General features: G+C 37.1%; 2 protein-coding genes across 2 annotated transcripts; both read left to right on the top strand.

The window, feature by feature from the left end:
- The first annotated feature begins 8619 nt into the window (after positions 1–8619).
- LOC137385511 (uncharacterized) lies at positions 8620–9621 on the top strand. The gene has a single exon (XM_068071985.1). It carries the CDS (start codon positions 8620–8622, stop codon positions 9619–9621), a length of 1002 nt encoding a protein of 333 aa, XP_067928086.1.
- Positions 9622–17327: 7706 nt separating this feature from the next.
- LOC137385519 (putative ankyrin repeat protein RF_0922) lies at positions 17328–17795 on the top strand. Its single transcript, XM_068071993.1, has one exon. It carries the CDS (start codon positions 17328–17330, stop codon positions 17793–17795), a length of 468 nt encoding a protein of 155 aa, XP_067928094.1.
- Positions 17796–18080: the final 285 nt, after the last annotated feature.

The following is an 18080-nucleotide window of genomic DNA, read 5'->3' on the forward strand; positions in this document are numbered from 1 at the left end:
GTCCGTGAGCATGGAACATTTAACCTACAATATTTCACTACTGATTTATTAAATCTACCTACCTAAGTCACTCGCTGATACCGTCAGTCACACAACTTTACAATGGTTAACTATTATTCACAGTATTTTTGGTCAATACATGTTCAACAAATTGGCCATGTTTTGCTTTAAAGCTATAAATGCCCAATATCTATGATGATGATGATAAGCAGCTCAGGGGCTGGGCAGCCTATTCATCGCATTGACCAATGAAAACGAGGGAGGCATTTTCAAATAATCCTTGTAGAATTAAAGCTGGCAATGGTCATTTTGCACTTGATACTGTTAAAGCGATCACCTAGTAGGATACACAACACAATAGACAACTATTCAGATAATTAAAAAATATATCGTAGTGACGACATAGACAATATTGAAGCACGTAACCATGAAGAGCTTGTGTCATCTGTGCCATCACACTTTCTGCAGTCATTTGGATAATCAATTGTGAAAGCTTGCCATGGTGAGTTTGTATAACATACAACATGGCACTATTTAGCCAAAGATTTATCATAAATGTCATACTAATATTTCAGTCACTAAGCAATGTTAAATTCCTGAGAACTACATCATTGGATATCACAAAAAATTATAGAACACACGCATACCCCTTGGAGCAAGAGTAATGGTGGCTGTATTGAGATTTTTAAGACTATTCACAATCCCAAATCTTTTATAATTTAATATATATTAGCTGTTGTTTAAAACATATAATAGAATATTTAACCTCACAGAAACGACAGAACCACTATGAAGAAATTGCTCCCATATTCAACCATAATATATCATTTAATTTTTTATATCAATTTTAGACCAAGACGTTGATGAAGATATTTTTATAGAACTGATGGAACACCAGCTGGCCAACCTTCAGCCTAACATAATCTCAAGAACTCAAACTCTCCTTATAAGGAAACAGAAGGAGTTAAAACGAGTAAGTTGAAAAACATTAATTCAAATTGTAAGAGTATGTTGAGTAAATCAATATTCCCCATTGAGTTAGATAACTCTGAATCATTAACGGAGAGTTAGATAACTCCTAATCATCTACCCTACTTACCTACATAACTATATTACTAGTTGTAGCCAGAGCTATTAGTTATGACTTGTATTATTATCATCACCCAGACCTTAACACAGAGTTAGATAGCTCCTAATCATTAACGCAGAGCTAGATAACTCCTAATCATTTACCCTACCTACCCACATAACTATATTACTAGTTGTAGCCAGAGCTCTTAGTTATAAATTGTATTATAATTATCACTCCGAAAGAGCGGTAGTTTGAGACAAGACAAGTTAGAATGATTCACACCGGATGCTCACTAAGAATTATCTAATATGAAAATGAATCTCTAGGAGTATGAAATTCAAAACGCAAAAACAAGGCCTCGACCAAATCTAGGCAGGGAGTGGAGATGAGAGTTAATTAGGTTAAAAATTCAACCCCTCCCTTCCTACTCAAGGGCCGTTATGCACCATTTTTATACTATTCAATCTCAAAAATCCCATTTGCTAACAGGAGGATGCAGCCCAGAGCCAAAAAGCGCTTACTTACTTACTGCAGGGTGTCCGGCGTGCTCATTTCTGGGCATTGAGCGGATATTTTGTGCGCCGGTTCACCCTAACTGTAGCTTGGCTGGGACTTGGCAACCACACTATTTGACATTAAAATCAAAAGATTCAGAAGTATAGCTGTGGTGGGGGATCTCTGTGACATGGCCAAGGTCTGGCTCACCCACCCAAAGACCCTGGCTAACTCTGACACATAACAAAATTAGTACCGACAAGAGGTGGACCAGAGAAAGGTTGATTCATTTATTATTGGGGTATAGAATTTCATTGTGTATTAGTAGTAGCAGCACCATTGTAGTACTTGCAGTAGTACTAGTAGTAATAAAAGTAGTGGTGGGGATATGCGTAATCAAATTTAAGTGGGAACAACTCTTGGTCTAAACTGCTGTGGATTGTAGAATCAATATTAAATGGCAACTGTCTCAAATTTGATTCATTTCAACAATGATTTAAAACAGATTTATGAGGAAGTATGCGATTGAATTTTGATAGTCCTGGCTGTCAACAATTAATTAGTGATCATTATCAAATCAATCTTCAGTGTCATATGATTGATTTTTTCATTTTGCTTCACTGATTTAAGAATGATCAGTTGTGATTGAAGTTTGAGTTATCAGTTGAATGTGGGATAGACTCACTATTTACTCCAGCTCTTGACTAATTTGCCATTAATTCTCATTATCAAATCATTATTCAATCAGTATGGGTATGTGTTATGAGTAACAGTGATTTTTAGATCATTATTAACATATTATTAAATCTTAACCCTGGCTAAATCAAATTACAATCATTTTTTCTCTCTGTGTAGCCCGCAGTTCCTAACTCGGTTTGAAAACTGTGTAGTGGTGTTGGCGATTCTTTGTAATCAGTAGTACCATAGACGTAAGAAAATAGTTTTGTATAGCTTTTAAAAGAAACCTTTGACATCAGTAAAATGTCCTGCTTTAGCGGGCAATATTTGTTTCTTTTTTGCATTTCTAAAGCAAGCAAGCGGCATCGAGGGGCCAGCATCGTGCTGCATGCTTGCAGTCAAAACTCTTCTTCTTGAAAATTAAGAATTATTACTAGCATTAAAGAACGGTTACTGGGGTTTTGCTGGTGCTGGAAATACCTAGATTTATTCTAGATACTAGAAATATAAGATATATATGTAAAAGAGTGATAAAAACATAATACAGTACATTGAAAAAATACCAAAAAGGTTTACTGCTCTTAATAAGATGTTACACTGCTAAAATAGATCTTAGACAGGTGTTTTATAAGCAACTATGTTCTTGATGACAGTTTGTGTTGCAACAGTGTCTTCTAGTGCAGTTCTAATTATAATTTCCCTTCGAAATATCGGACTAAGTTTTAGATTTTCTTTTATTTATTTTAGGTGGTAGATGTTGGCATAAAACTGGCGATTTCCAAGTCGAAATCAAAAATGAAGGTATGTCTTTTTGAGGTTGTGATCTAAAGTTGATGTGACGTGATGCTGTCAAAATATCTCTATTTCATTTAATCAGCAGTAAAAGTTCATCATGGGATTAATTTTATCATAATTTTTGTTACATCAACAAAATATATATTTTGTTGATGTATTTTTTGTTGATGATTTCTTGTAACGAAGCAGAAAATATTTTGCCATTATGTATTATTCATTAACTTTTTTTATCTTTATCAAATGTTTATTTTCAGTTTCATGCTCTGCTAATTCATGATAGTCTCACTAACGCATTAGACCAGCCTGCTGACATTGTTATAGTACCAAGACATGATTCTGAGCGAAGTCACTACTCCCTAATGGTTAGTATTCTTATGCTGAACTTTTATATACTAAAAGACTGTCAAGATATTAATTTTGAGAACAATTAGTGTTGCATGGCCGTGCATAGTTATTATAATTGTTTTAAACATTTTAAATCAGCCCATATTTTATTTATAGCGTGTAACTTGAATAAGATAACTGTTTTGTAGGCATGGGAATACTTGCTCTGCGTGTATCTATAACATGCAACTTGGATTAGCTTGCATAGCTCTATATACAAGTTGTATATGGTACTCTGTTTGCAGCTGGTAGATAGGAAACTTAGGAAAATTCATTTAATGGACTCTCTTTCTTACAAAGGACAACAGACCATTGAAAAAAGGTGAGTATGAAATACTTCACTAGGTTTGTTAGTAAATCTTACAAAAAGCAACAGGTATTGCCTTTGCATTCTAGCATAAATAGTTTAATCCAAAAACTCACTGTTAGCAACAATATTTGCAGGAAGCTTGTTTTTGTTGATGAGAGGTTTGCTGATTATGCTGCGACAGATAGTGAGATGGCGGCTATGCAACAGAAAGATTGTGTAAGCTGTGGACTGTATGTTATCAAGGTGAGTGACACCAATGATATACAGCCCCCCAAGGATAGCCGACGCTGTCATATGGGCGGGGTTTAATGATGGAGCTCTGTTAGGATTATGCTAGCCTAGGTTTCGGAGCTAACACAACTCTCGCGGGGCGATCGTGTTGCCTTGTTAGGTTTTGAAAAACACGACTCGCTGTTAACGTTTCATTAGCTCATTCAGTCAGTAGACCCCGCGGTTCACAATAGCAAACCTTGAATTTCTACAAGGTAGGGGTGATACCTAATCAAAATAATGCATCCATACAAAATAAGACATTTCAAATTACGTACTCTTAGTAATTTTAAAATTTGTAAAGGTTGTAGTATATGCTTAAAGTTGAATATAATTTACCCGAACAACGACTTTTTTTCCTAGTTTTTGATTAATATTTGGCCACCCCTAATATAAAATGACAAAGTCTTTTATCGTTCTTACATTGTTTTACCTTACCAATAAGATGGGACAGCAGGCAAAGCTGTGCAGTGTAGTTTTCATACTCAAAATCTAAATACAAAACCTAATTCGAGCTATTTTACGATTGTGACTATTAATATCACGAATGCTTGCGTATGGCAACTGACTGATCATAATGGTGACAATATTGGGATATTATATTTATTTGACAACAAAGTGAATTAACAGATAAGTAAAATAACCACTATAGTTCATAATATTTGTAAATTTACAAGGGGCTTTACTCAGCATATTTGTTTGTTCGGGTGCCGTGTTCGGGTTCATCCCAACAGAGCTCCATCATTAAACCCCGCCCATATGAGAGCCGTCGGCTATCCTTGGGGGCTGTATATCATTGGTGACACTCTCATTCATAGAGGTCTCAAGACTTCAACAATTATCAGTAGGAAACGTCTGTTTGGATTATTTATCTACACATTAACTATTACTAAGGAACCTAGTCCTATTCTATCAATTTTCACTGTTAACCACAATGCTTTTTCAGCAAAATTAGTGTGATTCCTTTTTAATAGGGGATTATGCAACAATCTTGAACTTTCTAGATATTCGGCATATTTTTTGTTGTTGTAAACTTATTAAAGAATAATTCTAAGAATCTCTATTTTTATAATGTTATTAATATTTTCAGTGTGCGCAACGATATGTTGAATCGTTTGAGCTGGAAAATAGAAAATATGGTGATATGTATGTCTTTAAATCCTTCCACATACCGTAACGAATTATTGGCAAGTATAAAGGTATGTGAAACAATAACTATTCCCAGCAGATTTAGCACATCTGTATATTTTGTATGTAAATATATGTTAAGATACTTCCTCACTTATTTGGTTTAATTTTCTCAACCTGAACTAACAAATTTTTAACATTTTTGCATTGAATTTCGTTTTTAACCAGTTGTCTTTATTTATGTTAGGAAGATGGTCGAGCATTGGCAGATATCAAGCTCTCTATTGAAGCAGGTATGTTGAAGATGTAAGCCACGTACAGGCTAGCAAGTTTTATTTTTGTATATCATGTTAATACATAAAAATTATTTTGCTGTGTTCACCAATCTAGAGCATGAGAATACTATTCTGATATCTTTAAATAGTATAGTGTTGGTATCTACAGACATTACCTGCTTTATATATATCTAATGCATGTTCTTAACCCTTTGGCTACGGCGCGCTTACGGCCGGGAAAATACCAGCGTACGAAGGCAGTTACTAGGGCGATTTGAGCCTTCGACATGACTGCATAAAAACTGCAGTAACTTACATCACAATTCTGGTTTATACATAAATTAATATGCCTAGGAAAGCTGAGAAATTTCTCTACAAGCTGATATTTTTTCTATGCAGATAGCTTGCAAATGCTTTCCAGCAAAAGTTTCAATTTGTTGAAGCTATCAATTTTTTTTATACGCCATTTTCAATTGTATTTTCCTAATTGATAAAGGTAAGTGACAATGTTGTATAAATAATACTTGCACGGATTCATAGGTTTTCAACAATTTGCAAAAGAAATTGGTCGTCAAAGAGCATTGAAAGTGGAGTTATGAGCTCTGATGCATTGCGGGAGTGCCAATCGAAATTCTCAGTGTTGACCCAAAAGACCAGCGAAAAATGGAGGCCTGACAATGTCGCCTAAACTTCGCTATAACTTACATGCAAATTGGAATAGAGCTATAAATGAATATGCATTTGAAAGCTTAGAAATTTTTCAACAGGCAGCCATTTATTCCTTAAAAATCGTTCCTGCAAATTTATTCGTCTTTGAATATTTCTATCAAAATTGTGATGTGTCAAAGTTGCCACCTTTTTATCATAAAACATGGATAACAAATACATTTTTGGAAGCAATAACTCTGTGAAAATGGTTTATGATAAGCATCTGCACGGTGTCTTATTTTTGCAAGAGTTTGCAAAGAAACTGGTTGTCCAAGTCGTCCTTTCCAAGCCAGCAAGCTTTCATCTATAGATATGAATTTACCAGGCAGCAAAACCGAATATAACCGGTCGCATATCATGGCAAAAACATCTTCTAACTTGAAAAATTTATTGCTAGCAGGCTGTTCAAAATTGTCAGCAAAATGCACAGCAGAAAGTAAACTTGCTTCTATTTTTCTTTCTATTTTTAATTTTATTAAAAATCAGCGTAGATAATAAAGGATTGTGGACCAGTAAGACAACAGAGTAGGCTTTCTAAAAATACTTATATGCAAAACTAAATAAATAACTCGCCAAATATCTTTACCATCAACAGGCTCCGAAGCATCGCAATGTTTTTGGAGGCCATATTTATTCGTTTCGGTAAATATAACATTTATAATGGCCGATGTTATAAAAAGCTTTAAATATTAAAAATACTTACCTGTTTAAAAATTTGAACTTACTCCTGCCAAGCTGTCAGCAAAATGTAATTTTTTTGGTTTTAAGTCAGCTCCTCTTTAAAATCCGTAAATACTCCAGGTTTCATCACCGGCCATTTCACTTTTGCAATCCAATTCACCCTGTTGATCTTATTTTTCACTTTCATCGTTTTCCCCACATTCTTCCGACCCGATATCCTCTTCTTCACTTCCAAACCAGTCGATGTCTTCCTCTAAACAAACTTTTTTAACGAGGAACATTACAAAGGACTGTAATGTTCTCTTACATTTATGTACATGCATGTATGTACATGCATGTACATGAACGTAAAAGTGTGTACCTGCAATGACAAGCATGTACATGTAAGTAAATGCATGAACATATATCTACATGTATGTACATGTTTGTATATGTATAAAAATGAACATAAAAACATGTACCTGCTTTGACCAGCATGTACATGTATGTACATGCATGCACATGTATTCACCTGTAGGTATATGTATGTAAATGTATGTATATGTATGTAAATGTACATACATGTATGCAAGTAAATGAGAAAAACATGTATGTGCAGGTGCATGCACCTACGTGTATATACACCTATGTATACATGAGTGTACATGCATGTAAATGCATTTACATGTATGCACATGCATTTACATACAGGTAAATGCATTTACATGCATGTACACACATGTACATAGATGTACACACACGTAGGTGCATGCATCTGCAATTTTAACAAAGAATTTCAACAATGTTTCCGGCTCAGGCAAAGGTGATTCGGAGCTATCTGAGCATAAGGTGGTTAAAGATTGAAGCAGACGGCTTATGGTTAAAGCTGACAGGCCTCAGTAAGGTTAAGCCGTGGTCACACGATGACTGAACCGGTTTGGTTTGGTTCGGAAGTTGCTTTACTTCGATTCGGCTAAGCCACATGTCACACGGCATCCGAAGTCACTTTGCTTCCTAGTTACCATACGCATAGAGGCAGGACACTGTTTCATTGGTATTTTTTATGTATTTGAGCTAAATATGTCTACAATTTGTAAACAACAAACTTTGAGGAACAATTATTATTAATTATAATTACGCAGCAGATTTATCAGAAGATCGTTCAGCTGCTCAAAATAAATCATTCGATTCAAAGATTTTGCCAACCCTTCCCATCAACAAAATTATATTTTTTGTTAACATATGAATATTTATCTATGCTGAGTACATAACAAACGAAAACAGTCTTTATCATAGTACTGTGGTTTTACATAAGTAAATCAGTCAACGATTTTTCATCAGGATGAGTATGACACATTACATCTACTCTACACAAAAAAACCACAATCATTCTCTTACATTTATGCAAAACTTAAGTGCAACATCTTATATTTATGCAACACAATCACAAGTCTGGGGGAGCCTTGTCATAAATTGCTTCGTGTTGTTTATTTAAGGAAATAAAAAGATCGCCCGATTTCTTTTTTAACTTTGCTCACACCCATGTAAGGAGAAATGTTATGCGTGCTTGCCAGAATTATAAAGGTTGACTTGCAACAAAATTCACATTACCGTTATTTGATATGAAAAGATTCCCCATGTCTTACTCTGTTGTGTTGTGTTGTGTTGTGTTGTATAACTTGGTTATTCTATCGAGTCAAGGAATATGACTTCTAGAGAATACGAACTTCCGGTTGAGATTTGAAATAAAGTTGGCCGCACTATTCGCTCTTATTAATTATTGATCTAGATGCATCGCCCTTACTACCCATATTCACACATGGTGGCAGCGATGTATTTGTGAAATGGGAGATGCAGAAGACGCCCAACAACCACAAACCGTTATCGTACAACGAAATGCTCCTAGAATTGAGCCTCCTGGTAAAATCGTTCTTGATTGTGAACGTGAGTTTAACTTTAGACGTTTTAAGAGCAGGTGGCAATCATATGACATTTTGTCTAGGCTTTCAGAAGAGAAGGAAGATTACCAGCGTGCTCTGCTATTATATACAATTGGTGACAATGCTGCTAGAGTAGTTGAAAATAGTGATAAATACACAACAGACCAGTCACTCAACACTATATTAGATATTCTTGAACAGTATTGTATAGGCGACAGAAACATTGTGCATGAGCGTTACAAATTTAACGTGCGAAATCAACTACCTAATGAGCCATTTGATGCTTTTTATGCTGACTTACGTTCGTTGGCAGACAAATGTGCATACAACTACTGTTCGACAACTACAGGGGGAGTTACTCCACTAGCCGAGATGTTGAGAGATTGTATAGTGCTAGGTATTGTAGATGACAATGTAAGAAAGAAACTAATTTCTCAAGGCAACAATTTGACACTAGCTGAAGCAGTTAGGGTTTGCAAAAGCAATGAGGTTACGTCGGCTGTCATGCAATCGGTGGCAAAAAGCGCAGGTCCTGGGGCAATAGATGCTGTAGTAAAAAGGTCAAGTATTGCATCACAAGGACAGAGGCCTAGCCAACCAACAAGACAAAGAGACTATAACCAACATACTTCACAAACACAACAGCAACAGCCTCGAGTTGCTCTACTCAGCACCAACACATACCAAAGCCAATGCTATCGATGTGGGAAGCAATCTCATGCTAAAAGAGATTGTCCTGCTAAAGAGGCGAAATGCAGAAACTGTGGCAAGCTTGGTCACTGGCAGGCTATGTGTAGGAGTAGAACAATACATGAAGCTTCTGCAGAGATTGATCAGGAGTTTTTGTTTACTGGAGAACTCTGTAAAATTATCAAATTACTGAGAAGACCTGGATGGCTGAAGTAGATGTTAATGGAAATAAAACCAAATTCAAACTAGACACTGGTGCCGATGGTACCATTATTGGTGATCAAGAGGCATGACTAAAAGACCAACAACTGGAGAAATCACTTGTTACTTTACTAGGACCAGGTCGCAAACGACTTCCTGTTCTAGGTACCCTGAAGGCTCGGCTGACTTACAAGGAAGATCTATAACAGAAACAGCATACGTCATCAAAGACCAACCAGTTTCGCTTCTGAGTAGACATGCCTGTGAGAAGCTAGAGCTGGTCACTTGTCACATCAAAGACCAACTGGAAGTGACAAAGGAAATTCGAGCTGATTTTACAAATCTGTTTAGAGGGCTTGGACTTCTAAAAGGTTATTGTTACAAAATCTGTCTTCAACATGAGAGCAAACCAGTCTGTATATTCACACCAAGGAAGGTACCACTGCCTCTGAGAGAAAAAGCTAGACTAAAGCTTGAGGAGATGGTACACCAAGGAGTGATATCCCCTATGACTGAGGCCACTGACTGGTGCAGTGGCATGGTGCCAGTTTTAAAACCTTCAGGCGAAGTACGAATCTGTGTGGACCTAACTGGCCTAAACAGAGCTGTTAGAAGAGAAATCTTTCTTATGCCAGCAGTTGATGATAGCATAGTTCTCTTAGGAAACAGCAAAGTATTCTCGAAACTTGAGGACAACAGTGGGTTTTGGCAGATATGTCTAGATGAAAGCTCCAAAAAGCTCACAACGTTTTTGACACTGTTTGGCCGGTACTGTTATAACAGATTACCTTTTGGAATTTCCAGTGCTCTTGAAATATTCTCACGAGCCATGTCAGGGTTACTAACGGGCATATATAATGTTATATGTCACATGGATGACATCTTAGTTCACGGTGCTGATGCCGAGAGTCATGACAGAACTCTGCGCTTGGTGTTAGCTAGGTTGGAACAGGCAGGGCTCACTCTCAATAAAGCAAAATGTGACATCGGCCAGACTTCTGTAAAGTTTCTTGGTCACATAATTGATGCTGGAGGAGTGAGCGCAGATCCTGCTAAGATAAAGGCCATACAAGAGTATCCAGCGTCGACTAACAAGACTGAGCTAAGAAGATTAAATGGAATGCTCAATCAGCTAGCTCGCTTTATACCTCATCTTTCATCAATCAATTCACCAATGAGGGAATTGTTGAAAGAGAGCAAGACATGGGTCTGGGGACTCCCACAAGAAAAAGCTTTCCAGGAGATTAAAAAGGTCCTCACCTCAACAGCAGTCATGTCTCATTATGACTGTTCACTACAAACCATTGTAACTACTGATGCTAGTCAATACGGAATCGGGGCCACCATGTTCCAGATTCAAAAGGATGGAACAAGGAGGCCAGTTTATTATGCATTTACATCTCTGACTGACGTCAAAAGAAACTATGCAGTGATTGAGAAGGAGGCCCTCACGATGGCTTGGGCTTGTGACAAGTTAGATCAGTTCTTGAGAGGTCTAGTTTTTACTGTGGAAACTGACCACAAGCCGCTCGTTCAGCTTATGAATGTGAAAGACCTGGATCAGGTGCCAGCCAGAGTTTTGAGAATGCGTCTTAGATTGATGCGATATGCTCCCAAAGTTGAGTATGTTCAAGGCAGTCAGAATCATCTCTCTGACGCTCTATCTAGGGCACCTGTTCAGGAACCTTCTGTTGTAGATCTTGCCTTTGTCTCAGAACTGAATATCTGTACTACACCTATAGTAATTGAAGATCCACAGATTAGCAAGATCAAAGAAGCACAGTGTATTGACACTATCTGTCAGGAGGTTCTAAAGTCAATGAGACTAGGATGGTCCACTTACAAGACAGACGCCAACACGGCGTTACACCCGTACTGGGACGAGAAGGGACACTTCCCGGAGGTTGATGGCTTACTGTTATATAATCAGCAGATTGTTATTTCCATCGAGATGCGGCTAGAGGTTTTGGATCAGATTCACCAGGCTCACCAGGGCATTACAAAATGTCTAGGAAGAGCCAGGAGATCTGTTTGGTGGCCAGGAATGTCAGCTCAGATAAAAGAAATGGTACAAAGCTGCCGCCAATGCAAGATCAACTCACCCACTCCTGTTGAGCCTCTCAATCATTCAACGTTTCCTGGCAGTGCTTGGTCGAGATTGGGAACAGACATATTTGAGTTTAAGAAACAACAATATCTATGAGTTGTAGGCTATTATAGTCGCTATATAGAGGTCAGGCGATTGGACTCAATGGGGACTCTTACTGTCATAGACAAACTTAAGGCTATCTTTTCAGCGCATGGCATTCCACAAGTTATGATATCTGATAATGGTCCCCAGTTTAGCTCAAAAGAATTTTATGAGTTCTCTCGTTTTTATGGCTTTCAGCATATTACTAGCTCTCCTCACTATCCTAAGTCAAACGGAGAAGCTGAGAGAGCTGTTGGCACTGTGAAGAGGATGTGGACAAAATCAGCAGATCCCTATTTGAGCTCAATGATCTACAAAGCTACACCCTTAGAGAATGGCTTTACTCCATCGGAACTCTTGATGGCCCGACTTCTCAGAACTACTCTGCCAATCCTTCCTGCTCAATCTTCTCTGCAGAGGGGCACTGAATCAGTAGTTGACAAAGAGAAGGAAAAAAGAGAAAGGACCATGATGAACTACAATAAAAGACACAGAGCACACCAGTTACCGGAGCTCAAGCTTGGCTCATCAGTTTATGTTAGGGACATGAAACGGGAAGGCACAGTGCTAAGTAACAATGCTCCACGTTTTTACAATGTGCAGACTGCTAAGGGAACAATCAGAAGAAACAGGATTGCTCTGGTGTCTGTCCGGAAGGAGAGCCCCGAGGTGCTATCACCTAAAGCTTCTCCGCCGGGTCCTGAGAGTACAGAGGTGCCAGGTCCTATGATTAACATTGAGGCCGACTCTTCAGGACTGCAGGCACCTGATCTGGATAGCGCAGAGGGCACGAGTTCTCATCTAACTCACTCCGCCAGTTATCCTAGATCAGGTAGGGGTTATGCTCTAGCTAGAGAGCGAAGAATACTTAAAAGACTAGAGGATTACCAGCTCTATTAATATGGACATGCATTTTAAAGACAATCAATGCTACTTGCTACCGACCACTTAACTTTCTTCAAAGATAGCTGACTCTTAATACTCGAGGATAGCAATTAACACAATCTTAACTAAGACTCTCATTTTCCTGTTAACTTTAGTACTATTTGTTCAAGTTGTATACTTACTTTATAAGCTTTCAAGTTGTATGCTTACTTTAGCCTCTGTATTTAGTTTTTCCTAAAAGTACTTGTGCAATTCATTTAGTTCAGATGGTTACCCGCTCAGAAAGGGGGATGTTGTATAACTTGGTTATTCTATCGCGTCAAGGAATATGACTTCTAGGGAATACGAACTTCCGGTTGAGATCCGAAATAAAGTTGCCCGCACGATTCGCTCTTATTAATTATTGATCTAGACGCATCGCCCTTACTACCCATATTCACACATGTTGTAGGTGCAAAATATGTGGAAAGGTGATTACAAGCTCTTAAAAGCTAAAAAAACGAACAGAAAATTGCAGCCACACGAGACCGCCGTTGTTTGGATTCCCTTTCCAAAACGGCTCAATTGTGATGTAGTTGTGAGAGATGGTTTCTGTTTACACTTTCTTGCAACCTTATTCGTCGAAATATTTTCACAAATATACTTCACACATTCAATAAAACTATGTCTATTGTTCTTACGCGTCTGTTTTATTGTCATTGTAATGCTGTCACTTTTAGCACTGATATCTTATAACTTACCATAAAAATCGTTAAATTTTTTAACCTTAGCTCGAAGGAGTACATATCATTGTCTGATAATCATGATGAGCCTGTTGGTCACCTGTGATAATCAAAAAATGCTGCAAAAATTATTTGCGAAGTGTTGGGTCACATGATCAGAGAACGACTTGACGATTGAATAATGCCGAAACAAAACTGTAAAGTAGCGAGCATCTATATTTGATACGGGGTCTTCGGTAAAACCTGAAGTGTTTGTCATAAACTAGTGCTACGATAAGTTTTATATTGAGCTTTGTATTGGCCTTTCAATTCACATGAGAACATACGTGACAAGACGATAACCAAATTTCGTGGTTACGTCATCGAAATAAAGAGATTCCAATCTACGGCCGCTTTTCGTTTTTGAGCTTTTAAGAGCTTGTAATCACATTTCCACACATTTGGCACTTACAACACAACAGAGTAAGACATGGTGAATCTTTTGATACCAAATAACTGTAATGTGAATTTTGTTGCAAGTCAACCTTTAACCAGCCAGTAAGAGCAAGGGTTCGGCCACGAAATTTCGAGCAGGACCAAAATGGTTCGTTTCGGCCAGAAATGTCTTTGGCCGAACAGTTTACAGCTGACAGCGATGTCGTTTTCCGTCGTTTAGTTCGTTTCGGCTCTCGTGTGACCACCCCTTTATGCTGCAGAGGAAGATAGGAGAAAGGAGGCAAATCTATTTTTAACTTTGAGTTTTATGTATATACTAAACTAAAAGTAATAATTTTACTATACATGAATACATTTACTCATTAATAAAATTATTACCTTTTTGCTATCACCAATAATCGTTTCATAACTTTTCTGTCGTTTCACTTAACTATAATATTTGCTTCAAAATTTCTTTGGCAGTTTTAGCTAGTAAAATCAAGTTTTAGCCCATGAAGTCAAGCAACCCATAATGGTTGTTCTGTTATTCTAGTCTACAGAAACAAAATTGACATGAAATTGTAGCTGATGGCTTATATTGGTTTTAATTTTATTTAAATAATTTCAATGGTCCAGTCACATCTCTAAGCTGATTGTTTTGTATTTAAGGATTTATCTTAGAAACAGTAGCTTTGATCAATGCACCTTGACTAGCACCTGCCTTTAACTAATTTACTACGAGTGACATTGGCTAGCAACTGTCTCTAAGTTATGTACTCTTGTTGTTAGCTCCGTGTAAGTGGCTGGTATGCTGAGATATTTAACATACATACTCAAGTCTCTAAATATTTTCATTATCATTAGATAACTATGTTTCTGATTAATTATTAATAAAATAAAATATACAAAATTGTTCTTACTACCCACACGCTAATCAATAAGGGATATTTGTCTTTAACTGTATTTAATTGTAGCAGCCTAAGTTCTATAATTGTCTATATTATTAAAAATTGCTATTTGTCATATTGTTCCCAGTGGCTACAATGTGACGATTTATAGTGCCCGAGGCTATGCTGTTACTAGTAATAGTAATAAAATATTAATTATTTTATTGGAAGAAGTTTACATGAATTTACATTTACATAAATCCAATTTTATGTATTTAGATAAAAATATTTAATTAAAATTTATTATCAAACTGGCTGATAATAACCTTTGTACTGACTCTCCAAGTGCCTCCTTTTAGTCATTTGAGCAGATATACAGTGCACTCTCAGATTACGATTGTGATTCGTTCCAGGGTTGGCATTATATGGTGAAAAAATTGTATGTATGGGTATAGAAACCACAAAATTTTATATAAGTGCTTTGCATATTAAAAATTACTAACAAAATAGTATGTTAATCTGAGTAATTATTATTAACTACAGTAACATTATTGTATTTAGTGTATTTATTGGTTATTATCTGCATTAAAATGTAACGTGTAAATGTACTGTGTAGTGCGTAGCGTGTAGAGAGTTCTTACCTTCAAGAAAAATGTATGTATAACATAAACTTTGAATTCACTTTAAATAAATAAATTAAGCTTACTAAACACAAACTTAAAGCTAAGTTGTAGTATGTATTTTATCTATTTTACCGAATTTCAACTTTTTATTACTAAAACTTTATTACTTATTAGTTTCTGGCTCAGTTTTTAATATAATTTTAGCTGGTCTCATGAAAACTTTTTTCAACTTAATTCGACAAAAAAGCCCGAACCATGCTGCTTTCGTAACAAAGTGGATTTTTGTTAACAGGTTAAAGAAGTTGTCTGACCACTGAATCCTTTTTTTGAAGGAACTGCAACTCCAGTTCTGTTGTTGGTTTTTAAGAGAAAATATTACTTTTTCACGCATAAGAATGGCTGAACTGAAAAAAATCAGTCATCCTGTCTCATTCAGGCGTTGTGAAAATGTTTTCAGAGAACATCATTGCGTTGCCTTTGTTATTTTGACGTATATAATAAGCACTGTGTCAAGTCAGCTAGTATCATTACCTATGCACTCACAAATTACAGTTCATTGTAATGTCTAAAGTTGGCTGCCACCATTGAGGCCGCACATAAAACACATTAACCTTGTCGAAACACATTAAAATAGCTGTTATGCCATAATTACACTGCTTATTAAAACATACTCATGCTGCTCATGCACTGGAAACGATTTCTCTAAACGACGTCCACCTGTTTCCTTAATGGTGACATTGTGGATGCTGACTCACACTTGCTTTTACATATATATACGCCAGTTTCAGATTAGCTAGACAGTAGCAGTTTTTAGTGCTGTGGACAGCATGTAACCCAGCACAGAAAGTTTTATTATCAATAGGTGAAAAATTTATAAGTGAGTGACGAGCAGGCCTACGGAAGCAAAAGGTCAGTTTTATTATATACTTATATGTATTTTATTTGTCTAAATTGAATGATTTTTTTAATGGGATCTTCATGACAATTGCATAATGTTTGTTTACATTATTATGCTTTATATTGTAGTTTCATTGTGATGTGTACTCTTGTAGATTTCACGGTCTATTCTGGCTACCAGTAAAATAAACAGTCATGTCTACCAGAATACCATCAGCTCAGTTTAAACCACCGCAAAACCTGCTGTCATCTTGATGCATGGCGTATTTGTTGAAAATCTTGTTGAATCCATATGGTGAAATAAGATTTGTATGGTGAGGTGAAAAAATCGTCAAGTTCCACTTCGTAAGGTGAAAAAATGGTTTATCAGGGTAATCATATCTTGAGGGTTCACTGTACTTCACATAATAAACAGCGAGTGAAACCAGCCATGTACAAGGCTGTAGAACCAGCCAATCATGAAGCTGCAGTAACAATGAGCTCCTGTTCCTTTATTCAATATCTAATAACTTCATCATGAATCACTGTTTGAATAACTCTTATTCAGCTCAGCCAATCAGGAGACAGATAACATTATTATAACCAGCTACAAGCTATAAAGAAGCCTGCAGTAGTAGTCAGAGCAGGTGACATACAGTATAGCAGCAGGTAAGTTAAGTTATATATTATATTAGCATCTGTTGATACTGTACTTACTGGGTATAATAGAGTAGATGATGAGAGGGACACTTAGTCAGTGTGATTATAATACAATTTTGACCTCCTCAGACTATCAGTCAACTCTACCCTGAGGTGACTCATAGAGTCTGCCATGTAGTGAGGTTAAGTTAAGGTCAGGAGACTCTAGTCTCATTCCTCAGTCATAATCAGACTAGCAAACACTTCCTACTACAGATATTTCATGTTTCTCAGCTCTGCCAGAGTATGACATCACTGGCCTCCTTTTTATACGCTGTAAATATCCAGGGTTCACCTGCAGCCACTCTGTTATGATTGGCAGCTTTCTAAGTCAGCAGTTGAGTCACATTTTGTACTTATTTCTTTATCATATTTTACTGTTTGCAGCAGCTAATCGAGCGCAGTACATATGCTACAGTTAAAGATGGAAGATTTACTGAAGACTTACATTAGAGATAGAAAGATAGAAACTACTGCATTGAGGGCAGCTGTGGGGACAATTCAACCAGCTCAGTCACTAAGGTTACTACTTGCTATCAGGAATGACTCATACTCAGCTATTATGGTAGCTGCAGAAGAAGGACACACAAAAGCATGTCATCTGCTTCTCTCACCAATTAGAAAAACAGCAGATGAGTTGCTTTTGATGAAGAGGAAAGATGGACGTACAGTTCTACACATTGCTGTATGGAGGGGAGACTGTGAGTGTGTAGAGTTGCTGGTGGACACAGTGAGTGATGAAAGGAAGTACGAGTTTGTAGCTGAGAAGACTGAAAAGGGTAACGCAGCTATAGGAGAGGCTGCATGGTGGGGAAGAAACAAGTGTATAGAGTGTATCCTTTACAGCTTCTCCTCACTACAGAGAGACTCCCTATTAAACATACAGGATTAACAACCTCTACACTCCACTACACTGGGCAGCATACAATGGACAGACAACTGCTCTGAAGGTCATGTTAAGATCCGCGTCTCTACTGACTGCCTCTTCACTCCTCAACATAAAAAATAAATTCAAGAGGACCCCATTAAAGGATGCTGAGTGGATGGGGAATAAGGAGTCATCAGAGCTGTTAAAGAGATGGGAGAAGCAGCCAGTAGTAGAAGGTAGGATTGTTATGTAGTGTGATTGGCCTACCACCTACTCCATTGAACTGTTCTACTGTTAAACTCTTCTCCA

The sequence above is a fragment of the Watersipora subatra genome, chromosome 1, assembly GCF_963576615.1.
Source record: "Watersipora subatra chromosome 1, tzWatSuba1.1, whole genome shotgun sequence".
In the NCBI taxonomy this organism is placed as follows: domain Eukaryota; kingdom Metazoa; phylum Bryozoa; class Gymnolaemata; order Cheilostomatida; family Watersiporidae; genus Watersipora; species Watersipora subatra.

Coding starts and splice junctions, on each gene's coding strand:
- LOC137385511 (XM_068071985.1), top strand. CDS start 8,620: ATGGGAGATGCAGAAGACGCCCAACAACCACAAACCGTTATCGTACAA.
- LOC137385519 (XM_068071993.1), top strand. CDS start 17,328: ATGGAAGATTTACTGAAGACTTACATTAGAGATAGAAAGATAGAAACT.